The 17073-nt window shown below is 33.9% G+C and overlaps 1 protein-coding gene across 1 annotated transcript in view; it reads left to right on the top strand.

The window, feature by feature from the left end:
- The window catches only part of LRP1B (LDL receptor related protein 1B), a 1940511-nt gene that overhangs the window by 1802685 nt on the left and 120753 nt on the right, over window positions 1-17073 (top strand). The window contains exons 75-79 of the mRNA XM_023259298.2: window positions 391-516; window positions 1484-1621; window positions 3265-3399; window positions 6889-7008; window positions 8520-8761. Of these exons, the coding sequence (XP_023115066.2) occupies window positions 391-516; window positions 1484-1621; window positions 3265-3399; window positions 6889-7008; window positions 8520-8761 (761 nt within the window). The remainder of the gene's footprint in view (window positions 1-390; window positions 517-1483; window positions 1622-3264; window positions 3400-6888; window positions 7009-8519; window positions 8762-17073) is intronic.

The following is a 17073-nucleotide window of genomic DNA, read 5'->3' as shown; positions in this document are numbered from 1 at the left end:
TGTGAAATTGCTCTTTCAAATAGCTAAGTGTCCTGCCATGTTGTATAAACCGCAGGCATAAATTAATTTGGTACACCAAGTGAAGTCAGCTAAGATAAGGCATCTGGAAATGAGACCATGAAGTTTGGCTCTTTTTCTTACTTTATGTCATTGCAGCTGTGTACTCTTTTCTGTAGTTAATATAAATAACTAGGATCATAGCTTCTATTATCACACATTTTCTAGTACCTGCATGTAGGCAATTTCCACAACAAAAGATATTCATAAAAACTAGATTATGGATTTCAAAAGAAAGAAATAACAAAAAAAGACCAAAACAAACAAACAAACAAAAGAATTGTAAGTCATGACCCAAAGGAACTGCTTTTTCTTTTTCTTTTTTTTTTTCAGCCAAGTTTCTTTGCCCACCCACAAGACCTCACAGATGTAGAAATAACAGAATATGCCTGCAGCCTGAGCAAATGTGCAATGGGATTGATGACTGTGGGGACAATTCCGATGAAGATCACTGTGGTGGTAAATCCATTTAATGTGAAATAATTGATTCAGTGACAGCTATAAGATAATATAATGGTTTGGGGGCTCAAAAAATTAAAACGAAGTATTTTCCATGTGGCATGTCTGAGGGTATTTTTTTTCAGACACTTGCTTTTCTGACAAGGTATGAAAATAATCTGCTAACATTCATTTGAATAGTAGAGCTATGTGGCTTTATGCAAAGTCTCTGCTAGTCTGTAAATCTCTATTGGTTATACATACTTTATTCCAGAAAATACTGCAAGAGAGAAAAAACATGGTGGTTTCAAAAGGTTCTCTGTTAAATAGCTCCTGGAGGGGAGAGTACTAACAAAGATTGTATGTCTGTATACACAATCTTTTCTTCACAGTTGTGAAATTAACAAAACTCTTAAAACCAAAGGCTTTACTAATGTATGCAGCAAAATGATTTTGTGACAAACCCTGACTGGAACTGGTCTGAGGAAGTTTGTATTACTTTAAAAAGAAAGTCCCATTTAGGGTGAAATTCAAACATTTTCTTGTGGAAATACAGCGTTACTTATTACAGGGTGAATGAACTGTTATTTTTCTGAAAGTCCAGAATTTCAGAATCTTTCTATTTGGCCTACGAGCTTCAAATAAATGATCATGGAGCCATATTTTTCATAGTGTTTAGTAAGAACCTGTTAATTTACTCAATAAATTTGTTTTGGGGGCATCTGGGTGGCTCATTTGGTTAAGCACCTGACTTTGGCTCAGGTCATGATCTCACAGTTTCAGAGCCCTGCATCCAGCTCTGTGCTGACAGTGAGGAGCCTAGAGCCTGCTTTGGATTCTGTGTCTCCCTCTCTCTCTCTGCCCCTCATCTACTTGTGCTCTCTCTCTCTCTTTCTCTCTCAGAAATAATAAATGAATAAACTTAAAAATGATTTAAAACATGTGTTTTTATTCTTTGAAGCACTAATAATTTTTAATGACTTTATAGGTAAGCTTACATACAAAGCAAGACCATGTAAAAAAGATGAGTTTGCTTGCAATAATAAAAAATGTATCCCCATGGACCTCCAGTGTGATCAACTTGATGACTGTGGAGATGGTTCAGATGAACAAGGCTGCAGAATAAGTGAGTTTATTTTCTGTTAAAGTGTAGCAACATTCAAGTTCAATTTCTACTTCAACATGACTAAAATTTTCTTTACTGGTGTAACAAAATACTGTTTTCAAAGGCTTACTTGATGCCTTTTTTTTTTTGTAAGCCTTTGCCAAAGCAGCCTTAGAATGCCAGTTAAATTAATATCAGAAAGCATGAGATGGACGAAGTTGATTTTAGAATGACTATCCTTGTTAGTACTGAACCTGAGATCTCAATATCCAATTACAGACTTTGATGTCAGCAAATAAATCTATATTCCTTAATATTTTATTTTATAAAGTATAAATTTAATATTTTTTTGCCTCTTACAATATTTGAGTGAAAGATGGTCAAGGTCTTAATAATTTATTCCATGTTTTAAAATTTTAATCCATTGCCAAGTTATTCTTAAAGAAGACATTATCATTTTATGTCTTAGAGTGTGATGATATTTGACTTATTAGACCTTGGTTATTTTTGTGTTTGATATTTGATATATGATTTTCCACATTAAGAAAAATAACCAAACTTATGAGTCTAAATTCAGATTTCTCGTAAAAGTAATAAAATACTTCCTATTATGGGGTCTCATTTCTTCACATTATGCATCTGAATTATTCCTCACTCAGTGATGAAACAATACCCACCAGGATATGGTCACATATATCTCAACTGAGGTCTAAGTCTACTGGTGTACCTCAATTAATTATAAAATATTCAAGAATCAGTGGGATGAATAATGGTTACAATTCTCATAAGTAAAGTTCTCATATTTCAAAATTATTTGATATATGTAAATAAAATAGAGCTAATTCAACATTATTTTCATGATAATTTTCCTCTCATTTATTTGCATTCTAAAATGTTTTCTGGAAGGGTGCCTGGGTGGCTTAGTCAGTTAAGTGTCTGACTCTTCATCTCAGCTCAGGTCTTCATCTCAGGGTCATGAGTTCAAGCCCCAGGTTGGACTCCATTCTGGCTGTAGAGCCTACTTAAAAAAAAAAAAAGTTTTCTGGAATTGGAGATAAAGCTATGAAATTGCAACTACTATGCTGGAATTACAAATAACACATGGTCTGCCCTGACTTTTTTAACAGTCCACAACCACTGGAGCATGTTCCTCCTTGAATATATTTTCAAGCGAAAAAAAATTTTAAGAACTGATGATTTAGCATACTTGCTTCAGTAACATGGTAGTACCCTTGACCGAATTCCTGAGTACTAAATTTAGGTTAGCAATCAATGCCCACATCTTTAGGTAGCTTCTAGGAAACCATTTGATTCCTAGAGAAGGATGTAGTACTCATATATCATAACATTGCAGTGATAACTTGTCATTAGAAATATTGACTCTTGACTTCCTTTTACATAGTAGTGTACTTCAATTACAGCTATAAATATCAGCTATTGACAGTTTGGCCTAAACTATATTTAATATAAATGAGTTCAGTTTTTTATCTGCTTCTATACCTGTATAAGAAATAAGGGATTATATAAAGAGAAGATCATAATCTTATAAATTCAAGAAGAGTTATCTATGGAATAATAAACGTAATTTCAAATTAAGGAAAAAAGTAAACTCCCACTTCAGGAATTAGAATTATATTAGTTTTGATGGTATTTTTAAATCCTAGCTCCTGCTGAATATACCTGTGAAGATAATGTGAATCCGTGTGGAGATGATGCATATTGTAATCAAATAAAAACATCTGTTTTTTGTCGCTGTAAGCCTGGATTTCAGAGAAACATGAAAAACAGACAGTGTGAAGGTATAGTACATTTCCTCAACAGCTTGCTCTTAAATCTTTAGGTAATAAAAGACTCATGAGGCTGCTAAATTGTGAGATGACATGGGACTGATTTTCATCAGAATGGTGTGTGTCTACGGGATACCATTTTACCTACAAGAGTGGAAGTCCTTGGGGTCAAGAGCCTGTTTTGTTTGCATGGCTAAGCTAACCATTTCTGGGGCTACAAAGCCTTTTCTATAGCAGATTCAGACCTGTAGGAATTTCAATTGTACTGTTACAACTCTGTTTTGAAATGCAAATAACAAAATTGCTGGTTCAGGAACTATTGAAGAATTAGAGACACTTCATGAAAGAACATGTTTATAATGACCCATTTCTCTTGAGTTGTGGCATTTACAGTGCTGCAGTAGGTAATTCACTTTAGAGAACTGTGGGCTTTTGTCCTAACACCATGTCTTAAACAGTGCTTTATATTATCAAGAGTGCCTTCTAAAATTTAAAGACAGGATCTAAGTAAATCTCTGTCAACTTACTTGAGATCATTTAAAACTTGAGCATATAGGATAGCCAGGATCTCATAGTAAATTATAGGCAAATATAACATACGTCAGACCTTTAACTATAGAACCATGAAATACAGACCTATATATACGTACTACCAGTTTCGCTGCTAAATTGGTATCATTGTGATTAGAGCCAAACCTAAATTGTGTTAAATCTGGCTTCTGTAGGCTAAATTCAAGTGATAAAGTGCTTTCACCTACCAGCTTTCTTCTCTACTATCTCTGATATTCTGGGATAAAGAAAAGTGATTTTGTGTTGTGTTAATCAAAATGAGATTATTGAAATGAATTAATTATATTCACCCAAAAGGGGAAGAAGTATGACCATGTCATATTTATGTACATTTTGAATTATATACTTGTATGGATTATTCATGACATTTTATTTCTCCATTAACATGTTAACACTAAAAACTGACAGCCTATGTTTTGTCTATTTTAATAAAAAAAACAGCAGGGGCGCCTGGGTGGCGCAGTCGGTTATGCGTCCGACTTCAGCCAGGTCACGATCTCGTGCTCCATGAGTTTGAGCCCCGCGTCAGGCTCTGGGCTGATGGCTCAGAGCCTGGAGCCTGTTTCCGATTCTGTGTCTCCCTCTCTCTCTGCCCCTCCCCCGTTCATGCTCTGTCTCTCTCTGTCCCAAAAATAAATAAAAACATTGAAAAAAAAATCTAAAAAAAAAACCAGCAAATTATTTCTCAAGACTATATTATTTATTTTCCCCCAGACACTTTGTATCAATTGTATATAAACGTGCACACACACACACACACACACACACACCCTCTTCAAGATTTTCATTTCAAATAACATTAATTTTCTAACATTTATTTGTGAATAATGGGCTCTATTTCTGTATATACTTACTAAATTTAAAACTCTCATTCTCAAAAGTTTCTTTATTTTTAATTATATTCTTTGCAAGCTATAAGCTTCAACTATACTCTTCATTTTAAGTTGCTACAAATCCACTATTTTTGTTGTGCAAATTAGCAACTTCTGAACTCCAATAAAATTTGTATCTTTACTAAATGAAGTTTTGATGGTAAGGAAAAGCAATTTGATTTGGTACGGAGGAAGGGAAAGACATTACTTTGATTCATAATTCAAAGAATTCAAATGTGTTTGTGTTCTTCCTATATAGCTCAAAAAGAGAATAAGAAATCACTATTTGATGTTAGAGTCAAAACACTTTAATTAGAATACAGAAAGGGAAGACAAATTAAAGAAAATAACAGCAGAGAAGTAGAAATGGATTAATAGTTACTATATGCCAGGCACTGTTCTAGGTACACAACATGTGTGAGATTCTTCCTCTCCCTTCAAAAGTTCACAGTACAGACATTAGTATATACATATATACTAAAAATATATGTGTATTTTTAAGTAATCTCTCTGTGCAATGTGGAATCACAACCCTGAGATCAAGAGTCACATGCTTTACCAACTGAGCCAACCAGACGACACCCTGACATTAGTATAGAGATGAGAGACAAGGAGAAAATGGTGATTCTGGCCAATATGAGACCATGGGAGGGATTTTGAATCCACATCAAAGGGAAACCAAAAAATCAAATAACATCCTGTTCAAAGTTACAGGTGTCAAACAAATCAAGTACATTTATTGTAATGCTTTTTTGATGGCCAAATGCTGATAAGATATACTTTGCCTTATCCCTGGTACAATATTCACTAACAATACAGTTTTCATCTCTTTACCCTACGTTTCAATCCAACACAGAAATGAATTGTTGTGAAAGTACTTAAGTTCACCTTGGGCAAAGTATCACAGTAGAGACAACAGCATCAGAAAGCCTTACACTGTCATTTGCAAGTGTTTGTGGGAAAGTCCTGATCTCTACCACTGAGGCTTTGGAACACAGTTGAGAGTTAAATGAAAGATAATTATTATTGCTGAGCTTAATCTTGAATTTTCTAATTCAAAAGAAGGGTTTGTCTCACAGATTTATTACATAATTAGGGCAACTATACATGATATAAGAAGCAGAGGAATTATGCTGAGAAAGCAGTAATTCACCAGAATAACCTGATGTCATTGCTGGCCCTGCTTAAGCCATTAAAATTAGAGGCATGTGTTAAGCCACAGAATATTGCCTGTGATTTATTTATTTATTACTTATGGCGTATGTATATTTATTTACTTATAGACATTCATAGTTTTGTTGTTGTTTATTTTACATAGCCCTTCTGGTAACATCATCACATCGTATTTTTGAAGCTAGAAGTGTGTTACAAAGTGTAGCTATATCTTCACTTTTTGCCAAGAATTGTGTAAAATGAAGGGAATAAAATAAATGAATAATAATTTAAACCCTCAAGGTACTGACAGTCAAGTAGGGGATATGAATATATGACCACATATATGAAATGTAGTATATACAGGGCTGTAAGAGAGATACGGTGGAGAAACTATGGGATGGATAGTCATTACCATCCCGTGGTGGAGAACAATGAAGGTTTTACTTCAGGTGGATCTTGAGAGATGAGTATAAATTCTCTTTGTGAAGGTGGGCAAGAGGATTATGGGACATTATATGATATGTACAAAGGTATGGACATAGGTAATCAGTTACCCGATTAAAAGGAAACCTAAAGAAGTGTTTGTTTGTTTGTTTGTTTGTTTGTTTGTTTGAGTGAATGAAAATACTAAGGAAGTTTGAAGAGATATTTCAATGTTTTGGTTTAAAAAACAATCAACAAACACTTGATGAGTTATTATAGTGAAACTATTATGAAAAAATAATTGTTATGGCCAGAAAATAGGACACAGCAAGTCACAGACTTGAGATTTTTTAAAAGACAATAAAAGAAATAGCAATAAAAAAGTTGAAGGAAGAAAAATAAATTTGTCTTTTTTGAAATGTGGAAAGAATGGGAGTATTTTGGGAGTATGATGATGCTATTTAGAGCTCTTCTCTTCTAGACCTTAATGAATGTTTGGTGTTTGGCACATGTTCCCACCAATGTATAAATGTGGAAGGGTCATATAAATGTGTGTGTGACCAGAATTTTCAGGAAAGGAACAACACCTGCATAGCAAAAGGTAAGGTTTTAACAATTATTTCAAATGCTGTTATAACTGCTTTAAGATCTTATGGGGAAAACAACATTTCATGTTATATTTTAGCCTTAATGCCTGAAAATATAAATAAATCTCTTTAATACTGACCTATTTGCCCAGGTGATTAGTTATCATTCTTAATTAATCTAATCTGGGATAGGTTTTAGACATAACTGTCAAATACATGGTTACTGTTAAAATCACTTCGTGTTTGAAAAATCTGTTCAAAAGGAGGGAAAAGTTTAAAAGCTGATGTGATAGAATATAAAGTATCTTTCTTCATCTGCTCTCAGTGTATTTGAGAAATATTTTTATACCAATGAAATAACAGGTTAAAGTTAGCATTATAAGGAGAATGGAATTTTGAGTAAGAATTTAAAAGGTTTTAAAATAAAATCATGCTTTAATTCAGACCTCGTTTACCTAAGACTATAATTTTAAAACATGAAGTCAGGTATTTGGGGCTTTTTTAGATATTGATTTTAATGCTTATGTTTTAACTAAATAACATTGTAACATATTATTGGTTGTAGTACATAATTGGACAACATTCATAGGACAGTTATTATCAGTGGAAAACAACATGATATAGTGGATGGGCTGTAGAGGTAGATGTACTTGAATTTGATCCTAGTATTGCCCCTCCTTTGCAATCTGTAGCATCAGGGAAGTTATTAAACTCTCTGAGCCTCATTTCCTTATCTGTAAAATGTAAATATGAATCCTTACTTTCCATGCCTGCCATAACATAGCTAACATAACCAAATGAGAACCTGTGGAGCTGAACTATACTTAATTGTTTGTTTAATTTGCAGATAGTATATATGCAATTCAATCTTTATGGTTTCATTAATATTTTAGTTAATATATTCAGAATTCACATTAGGGTTTTACTTGTCTCAGTATACAAATGACATTAGTATCGTATTGTAGCTGTCAAAACTTCAAGCTATAAGGACCCATGAGCAACACTGTAGACACATTAATGTAGTAAATGCTGATATCATAATAAAAAATTAAAAATATTAAAAATATGTAAGTATTAGAAGAAGACTCTCTACCTCTTAATTTTAATTTCTTAACCCAAAGCAACTCAGATGCATAAACTAAAATCTCAGGAATGTTTGAGGATTAATGAGTACACAATGTAACATCTGAATATTGAGAATCAAAGCATTAGAACATAATGCATTGCAATTAATAAAATAGAAATCTCTCTTTATGAATAGGACATATATTACAAACACCTAATTTCTAGCCACAGACTAAGCTTTGCCTGAGAAAACCGACATCAATAACTCTTAGAAGTGTCTAGGTTAGTGTGTATTAGAAATAAGTCATGAAGACTAAAACATGATATAAAGTTGGTTGATTTTTATTAAGCAAGAAAATGTGTTAAGAATAGTAATTCAAGATAATTTAAAAGTACAATTACTGATTTTACTTTAGTTGAAATTTACTTTATTTTTGTATTTCATTATAATAATCTCCAGGCTCTGAAGATCAAGTTCTCTACATTGCTAATGACACTGATATCCTGGGTTTTATATATCCATTCAACTACAGTGGCGATCATCAACAAATTTCTCATATTGAACATAATTCAAGGATAACAGGGATGGATGTATATTATCAAAGAGATATGATTATTTGGAGTACTCAGTTTAATCCAGGCGGGATCTTCTACAAAAGGATCCATGGCAGAGAAAAAAGGCAAGCAAACAGTGGCTTGATTGTAAGTAAATAACATTGACTATTTGAAGGCTCATACCTTTCCACCTTCCTGCTTTTTTTGTTTTTGTTTTTGTTTTTTATCTATCATAATATCTGACTATAGGAGGTAACTAATACATTCAATAATTTTTCCCAATATTCTCCCTGTATAAAAATAAAACATTTCCCTACTCATTTATTCTCACAGCTGCATATGATTTAATTGTATGATACTATGTTTTTGTTTTAGTACATTTCCTTTAGCTATACAAGAATAGTAATGACTAATACCTGTTACTTCTAGTGAATTTTATATTTTGTATTATTTAACATTATATTATGATGTGAGTTTTTTTCATCATGAGATGAGATTGGGAATCATTAATTTTTCACATTAGAAAATAAACTGCCAAAAATATGCAGGGAATATTGTTTCATTTTTAACAATATCAGAAATATACTTCTCTTCTAGGGCAAGAAATCAACTCAATTGTGTAACCATTTCTTCTGACTCTTGATAACTGTATTTCAGGGAACATCCAAAACAGAGCAATATTTTTGCTGGTATATGATGGACATGTTGATTATCGTGGTATTCCTTTTGAGAAAAAATAAACTAGAACATTTGTTTAGATCTGTGGTTGTACACTATCCTTTTTTGTTTGTTTGTTTGTTTTAGGGCATGTCAATTTATTGTGTATTTTCTATTTTGAAGTAACCTGGGAGAAAATTGACAGATAAATACTTATTTTTATGGGGCATGGCCCATTCCCATACAACCAAAAAGTCAAGTGCTAAAACAGTAGGATATAATTGAAGCTTTGTATTTGAAAAGAATCAGAAGCACCTATCTGGAAGACTTTACTATCTTTTACAGTGGTATCTACCATAAAAATTTGAACTTCATGAATACCATTTGAATGAAATTTGGAAGGTATTTTTATCAGGTAGATCACAATAATCTGGTTTTAAATGAAGTCATATTAACTTTCTAATTCAGCTTGGATTAAATTAACTTGAGTAAAAATCCATATACATCAGAGTTGTTTCTTCAACTCCTTCCACACAAAAACACTGTTTTATATACCACCTTTAGTTCTATTAAGAACAGTTCTAGGAGAAAGCCAAGAAATTTACTAGATCACTCTGTCTTTCTTCACTCACTCACTTGCTATCAGCCAAAAGTTGGTCAGTCTTAACTAGCTTTAGCTTTCTGTATCCATAAAACACAAATCTGCTTTGCAACAACATTGCTCCTATGGTACCATTTCATCTCTTATTAAAATGCAGTGATAAAGAGTATGTACTGTGGAGTTACATTGCCTGGGTTTTAATTTTGTTCTTATTGCTTATTAGCCTTTTAGCTTCTCTGCCCTCTCTATTTCATGAGGTTTTAGTGAGGAATATATATATATATGCATATACACACATGTACTGTATTATGTTAGTGTTAATAGTTCTTGGCACATAATAAGCACTATATAGATGATTGCTATTAACATGATGCCGATGCCGATGATGACCATGATGTTGATGATAATTGACAAGATAATTTTCTCTATGATGCATATTATCACATGAAAAATTATTTGTAACTTACTTTTGTCTGAATTTTATTTTCTAAAAATATATCTTGAATTTGATACAATTTTTTCAGTAAAGCTTATTTGATAGTTATTTTAGTTTTGTCCTTGGGGAGATTAATTATAATCAATGTCTTCTAGTAAGCAGAGTTTATTGTAGATCAGAAACCAAATTTGATTACTGTTTGGTAATTAAGATTTTATTCTTAAACATAAAAATATATAAATATATGTGTTTTATGTGTATATTATATGTTGATGTGTATATATTTTAATATTTTAATTTTTAATTTTATGACTGTACTATAGAATCTTTTGTAACTAATGGTAAAGCTATTGATTAACGTTTTCCTCATAGGATGTGAAACCTCATTTTATCTTTTAATGGAAGTGATTACATGTGTTGTATCATCTAGGCTTTGTTTTTCTCTCTTTCTTCAGACCTACCCACAGCTAACAGTATTTACTAGGTACATTTTCTAGGATTCCATCATAGCTGATTAAATGTCATGATTTGAAGATTGGAACCTCTGAGCCATGAGTTTTAGGGCAATGTTCTAGACATTGAGCACTCCATAGAAATTCCAACCAACACACTGAAAACAAAACAAAACTTAAGGCTATACAGATGAGGGAAATCTTTTAAATTCACTTCCTAAATCTCTTTTGTAACCCTGATACCTCAATATTATAAATATGGAATAAGTCCATTCTTAACATCTTTCTTTTTTAATAATTTATTGTCAAGTTACCAAACATACAGTGTATACAGTATAGTCTTGGCTTTGGGAGTAGATTCCTATGATTCATCACTTACATCCCAACAAGTGCTCATCCCAACAAGTGCCCTCCTCAAAGTCCATCACCCATTTCCCCACCCCTACACACTGTCCCCCTATGAACCCTCAATTTGGTCTCTGTGTTTAAGAGTCTCTTATGGTTTGCCTCCCTCTCTGTTTGCAACTTATTTTTCCTTCCCTTCCCCTATCGTTTTCTGTTAAGTTTCTCAAATTCCACAAATGAGTAAAAACATATGATATCTGTCTTTCTCTGACTTATTTCATTTAGCATAATACCGTCCTCCAGTTCCATCCATGTTGTTGCAAATTAATTCTTTTTCACTGCCAAGTTGTATTCCATGTATATATATACATACATACACACACCACATTTTCTTTATCCATTCATTAATGGATGGACATTTGGGCTCTTTCCATACTTTGGCTATTGTTGATAATGCCACTGTAAATACTGGGGTGCATGTGCCCCTTCAAAGCAGCATCCCTGTATCCTTTGAATAAATATGTAGTAGTACAATCGCTGGGTCGTAATTCTGTTTTTAATTTTTTGAGGAACCTCACACTGTTTTCCAGAGTGGTTGCACCAGTTTGCATTCCCACCAACAGAGAAAGTGGGTTCCCCTTTCTCCACATCCTTGCCAACATCTGCTGTTCCCTGAGTTGTTATAGCTAGCTACTTAAGCAGTGTGAGGTGGTATCTCAATGTGGTTTTGATTTGTATTTCTCTGATCATGAGAGATGTTGAGCATCTTTTCATGTGTCTGTTAGCCATCTGGATGTCTTCTTTGGAAAAAGTGTCTATTCATGCCTTTTGCCCATTTCTTCACTGGATTATTTGTTTTTTGGGTGTTGACTTTGGTAAGTTCTTTTTAGATTTTTGATACTACCCCTTTATCAGATACATCATTTGCAAATATCTTTTCCCATTCTGTTGGTTGCCTTTTACTTTTGTTGATTGTTTCCTTTGCTGTGCAGAAGCTTTTTATCTTGATGAGGTCTCAAAGGTTCATTTTTGCATTATTTCTCTTGCCTTTGGAGACATGTCAAGTGAGAACTTGCTGTAGCCAAGATCAAAGAAGTTGTTGACTGTTTTCTCCTCTAAGATTTTGATGATTTCCTGTCTCACTTTTAGGTCTTTCATCCATTTTGAATTTATTTTCGTGTATGGTTTAAGAAAGTGGCACAGTTTCATTCTTCTGCTTTTTGCCTCCCAGCTCTCCCAGCACCGTTTGCTGAAGAGACTTTTTTCCATTGGATACTCTTTCCTGCTTTGTCAAAGATTAGTTGGTCATACATTTGTGGGTCCATTTCTGGGTTCTCTAATCTATTCCATTGGTCTATGTGTCTGTTTTTGTTCCTGTACCAGACTGTCTTGATGATTACAGCCTTGTAGTACAGACTAAAGTCTGGGATTGTGATACCTCCACCTTTGGTTTTCTTTTTCAACATAACTTTGGCATTTTGGGGTCTTTTGTGGTTCTATACAAATTTTAGATTGTTTCTTCTAGCTCTGTGAAGAATGCTGGTGCTATTTTGATTGGGATTGCATTGAAGGTGTAGATTTCTTTGGGTAGTACTGACATTTTAACAGTTCTTGTTATTCCAATCCATGAGCATGGAATGTTTTTCCATTTTTTTGTGTCTTCTTCAATTTATTCATTAGTTTTCTATACTTTTCAACATACAAATCTTTTCTCTTTGGTTAGATTTATTCCTAGGTATATTATGGTTCTTGGCGCAGTTGTAAATCGGATCGATTTCTTGATATCTCTTTCTGTTGCTTCATTATTGGTGTGTAGAAATGCAACCGATTTCTTTATGTTGATATTATATCTTGCTACTTGCTGAATTCATGTATTAGTTCTAGCAGTTTTTTGGTGGAGTCATTCAGGTTTTCTGTGTAGAGTATCATGTCATCTGTGAAAAGTGAATGTTTGACTTCTTTCTTTGCCGGTTTGGATGCTTTTTATTTCATTTTGTTGTCTGATTGCAGAGCCTAGGACTTCCAACACTATATTAAACAACAGTGGTGAGAGTGGACATCACTGTCATGTTCCTAATCTCAGAGGGAAAGCTCTCAGTTTTTCCCCATTTAGGATGATATTACCTGTGGGCCTTTCATAGATGTCTTTTTTGATGTAAGGTTATGTTCCTTCTATCCTGACTTTCTGGAGGGTTTTTATTAAGAATAGATGCTGTATTTTGTCCAGTGCTTTTCTACATCTATTGAAAGGGTCATATGGTTCTTATCCTTTCTTCTGTTACTGTGATGTATCATGTTGATTGATTTGCAAATATTGAACCAGCTCTGCAGCCAGGATTGGGCTTGATCATGGTGAATAATTCTTTTCATATACTGCTATATTTGATTTGCTGGTATCTTGTTGAGAATTTTTTATATCCATGTTCATGAGGGATATTGGCCTCTAACTCTCCTTTTTAGTGGGGTCTTTGGTTTGAGAATCAAGGTAATACTGGCTTCAGAGAATGAGTCCAGAAGCCTTCCTTCCTTTTTTTTTTTTTTTTTTTGAAACAGCCTAGAAGAATAGGTATTAACTCTGCTTTAAATGTCTGGTAGAATTCCCCTGAGAAGCCATCTGGCCCATGACTCTTATTTGTTGGGAGATTTTGATAACCAACTCAATTTCTTTGCTGGTTATAGGTCTGTTCAACTTTTCTGTTTCTTCCTATTTGAGTCTTGTTAGTGTGTGGGTGTCTAGGAATTTGCACATTTCTTCCAGGTTTCCAGTTTGTTGGCATAGAATTTTTCATAGTATTATCTGATAATTGCTTGTATTTCTGAGGGATTTTTTGTGATCTCTCTTCTTTCATTTGTGATTTTATCTATTTGGGTCCTCTTTTTGAGAAGTCTGGCTCAAAGTTTATTAATGTTGTTTGTTCTTTCAAGAAACCAGCTCTTAGATTCATTGATCTGTTTTACTGTTTCTTTTTTTTTTTTTCTTTTTTTGGGGGGGGATTCTATATTGTTTATTTCTGCTCTAATCTTTACTTTTTCTCTTCTTCTGCTGGCTTTGGGATTTCTTTGCTGATGTGTTTCTAATTCCTTTAGGTATGAGGTTAGGTTCTGTATTTGGGAACTTTCTGGTTTCTTGAGATTGGCCTGGATTGCAATGTATTTTCCTCTTAGGACTACCTTTGCTTCATCCCAAAGTGTCTGGACTATCATGTTTTCATTTTCATTTGCTTCCACATTTTTTTTTAATTTCTTCTTTAATTTACTGGTTGACCCATTCATTCTTTAGTAGGATGTTCTATAACCTCCATGTATTTGGAGGCTTTCCAAAATTTCTCTTGTGGTTGATTTCAAGTTTCATAGCATTGTGATCTGAAAATATGCATTGTAGGATCTCAATCCTTTTATATTTGTTGAAGGCTGTTTTGTGACCCAGTATGTGATTTATTTTGGAGAATGTTCCATATGCACTAGAGAAGAATGTGTATTCTGCTGCTTTTGGATGAAAAGTCTTGAATATATCTGTTAAGTCCATCTGGTCTAGTATGTCATTCAGAGCCACTGTTTTCTTACTGATTTTCTGCCTAGATGATCTGTCCATTGTTGTAAGCGGAGTATTAAAGTCCCCTACAATCACAGTATTGCTATCTATACATTTATTTATGTTTGTGATAAATTGATTTATATATTTGGGTTCCTCCACATTGGGGGCATAAAAATTTATACCTGTTAGTTCTACTTGAATGATAGACCCCTTAATTATAATATAATGCCCTTCTTCATATCTTGTTGCAGTGTTTATTTTAAAAATCTAAAATGTCTGATATAAGTATAGCTACTGCAGCTTTCTTTTGGCATCCAGTAACATGATAAATGGTTCTCCATCCCCTCACTTTCAATCTGCAGGTCTCCTCATGTCTAAAATGAGTCTCTTGTATGGGCGGCTGGGTGGCTCAGTTGGTTAAGTGTCTGACTTCGGCTCGGGTCATGATCTCACAGTTCATGATTTTGAGCCCCGCATCAGGCTTCGTGCTGACAGCTCAGAGCCTGGAGCCTGCTTTGGATTCTGTGTCTCCTCTCTCTCTGCCCCTTCTCTGTTCAAGCACTGCCTCTCTCTCTCTCAAAACATAAATAAACTTTATTTTTTTTTAATAATAAAATGAGTCTCTTGTAGGCAGCATATAGATGGCTGCTGTTTTTTTTTTTAATCCATTCTGATACCCTGTATTTTTTGATTGGGGCATTTAGTCCATTTCCATTCAGAGTGATTATTAAAAGATATGGATTTAGTGTCATTGTGTTATCTATAGGTTTCATGCTTGAGGTGATGCCTCTGGTCCTTTGTAGTCTTTGCTGCTTTCCACTCACAGAATACTCCTTAGGATCTCCTACATGGCTGGTTTAGTGGTCATGAACTCCTTTAGATTTTGTTTGTCTGGGAAAGCCTTTATCTCTCCTTCTGTCCTGAATGACAGCCTTCTGGATAAAGGATTCTTGGCTGCATTTTTTTCCTATTCAGCACATTGAGTATTTCATGCCACTCCCTTCTGTCTTGCTAAGTTTTAGTAGACAGGTCTACTACTACCCTTATGTGTTTACCCTTGTAGGTTAAGGCACATTGTCCCTACTTGCTTTCAGAATTCTCTCTTCATCTTTGTATTTTTCCAGTTTCACTACGACATGTCATGGTGTTGACCTGTTTATGTTGATTTTTAAGGGAGTTCTCTGTGCCTCCTGGACTTGGATGTCTGCATACTTCCCCAGATTAGGGAAGCTCTCAGTTATAATTTGTTCAAATAATCCTTCTGTCCCTTTCTCTCTCTTCTTCTTCTGTAACTCCTATGATATGGATATTATTTTGTTTCATTGAATCATTTAGATCTCTAACTCTCCCCTTGTGGTCTAGTAATTTCCTTTCCCTCTTTTTCTCAGCTTCATCATTTTCCATAATTTTATTCTGTTTCACCTATTCTCTCCTCTGCTTCTTCCACCACTGCATCTAGTTCATGTTGCATGTCATTTATAACATTTCTTAATTCATCATAACTATTTTTTAGGTACTTGATCTCTGTAGCAATAGATTCTCTGCCATCTTCTATGCTTTTTTTCAAGCTCAGCTATTAGTCTTATGACTATTATTCTAAATTCTTGTTCATATATATTGTCTATATCTGTTTTGAGCAATTCTCTAGCTGTCATTTCTTCCTGAAATTTATTTTTAAGAGAATTTTTCCATTTCATCATTTTGGTTAGTTTTTTATCTTTTATGCGTTTTAATAGCTTGTTATGTGTCCTGTACCTGTGAGTACTACTATATTAAAAAGGGGTCACACACTGTCCAGAGCCTGGCATTTCAGTGTTTTTGGAGTTGCATGCACTCTGTTGTTGAATCTTTGGTTGATTTATCTCACTGCTCGTAGTAGTGGACTGGACCTTCCACCACGTGTGCTTTGATTTGTTCATTGAAGTAACCCTGGAAGAAAGGAGAAAAGTGGGAGAAGAAACCTTATCCCACACAAAGAGAGAAATGACAGGGGTGGAAAAAAAGACCAGGCAGAGAATCAAAGAAACTATAAGGCTTAATCCAGAGAGAGAGAGAGAGGAATGTAAAGAAGGAAGGAGATACAGAAAAGGTATAAAAAGAATAGAGTAAAAATGCCTGATTAAACAAACAGACAACCAGAACAGAGAAACAAAGAATGAAAATTATATATATATATATATATATATATATATATATATATGAAATAAGAATTGACCAAAAATCAAATCAGAAACTGAGGCTCATTCCAAAGGAGGAAGAAATAGAGAGTAGAAAGAAAAAGAAGGGAAAAGAGAAATAGAGTAAAAAGAAAAAGGAAATATAAATAATAATAATTTAAAAAAACAGACATCATACAAAACCTCAGGACAGTTGTCCGTTGGTATCTGGAAACCAGTGACTGTGCTGTCTGTGCTGGTCTGGAGGAGAGGCTGT

Source organism: Felis catus, chromosome C1, assembly GCF_018350175.1.
Source record: "Felis catus isolate Fca126 chromosome C1, F.catus_Fca126_mat1.0, whole genome shotgun sequence".
NCBI lineage: Eukaryota > Metazoa > Chordata > Mammalia > Carnivora > Felidae > Felis > Felis catus.
Note: the sequence above shows the minus strand (reverse complement) of the source record. Positions and strands in the feature narration are given on the sequence as shown.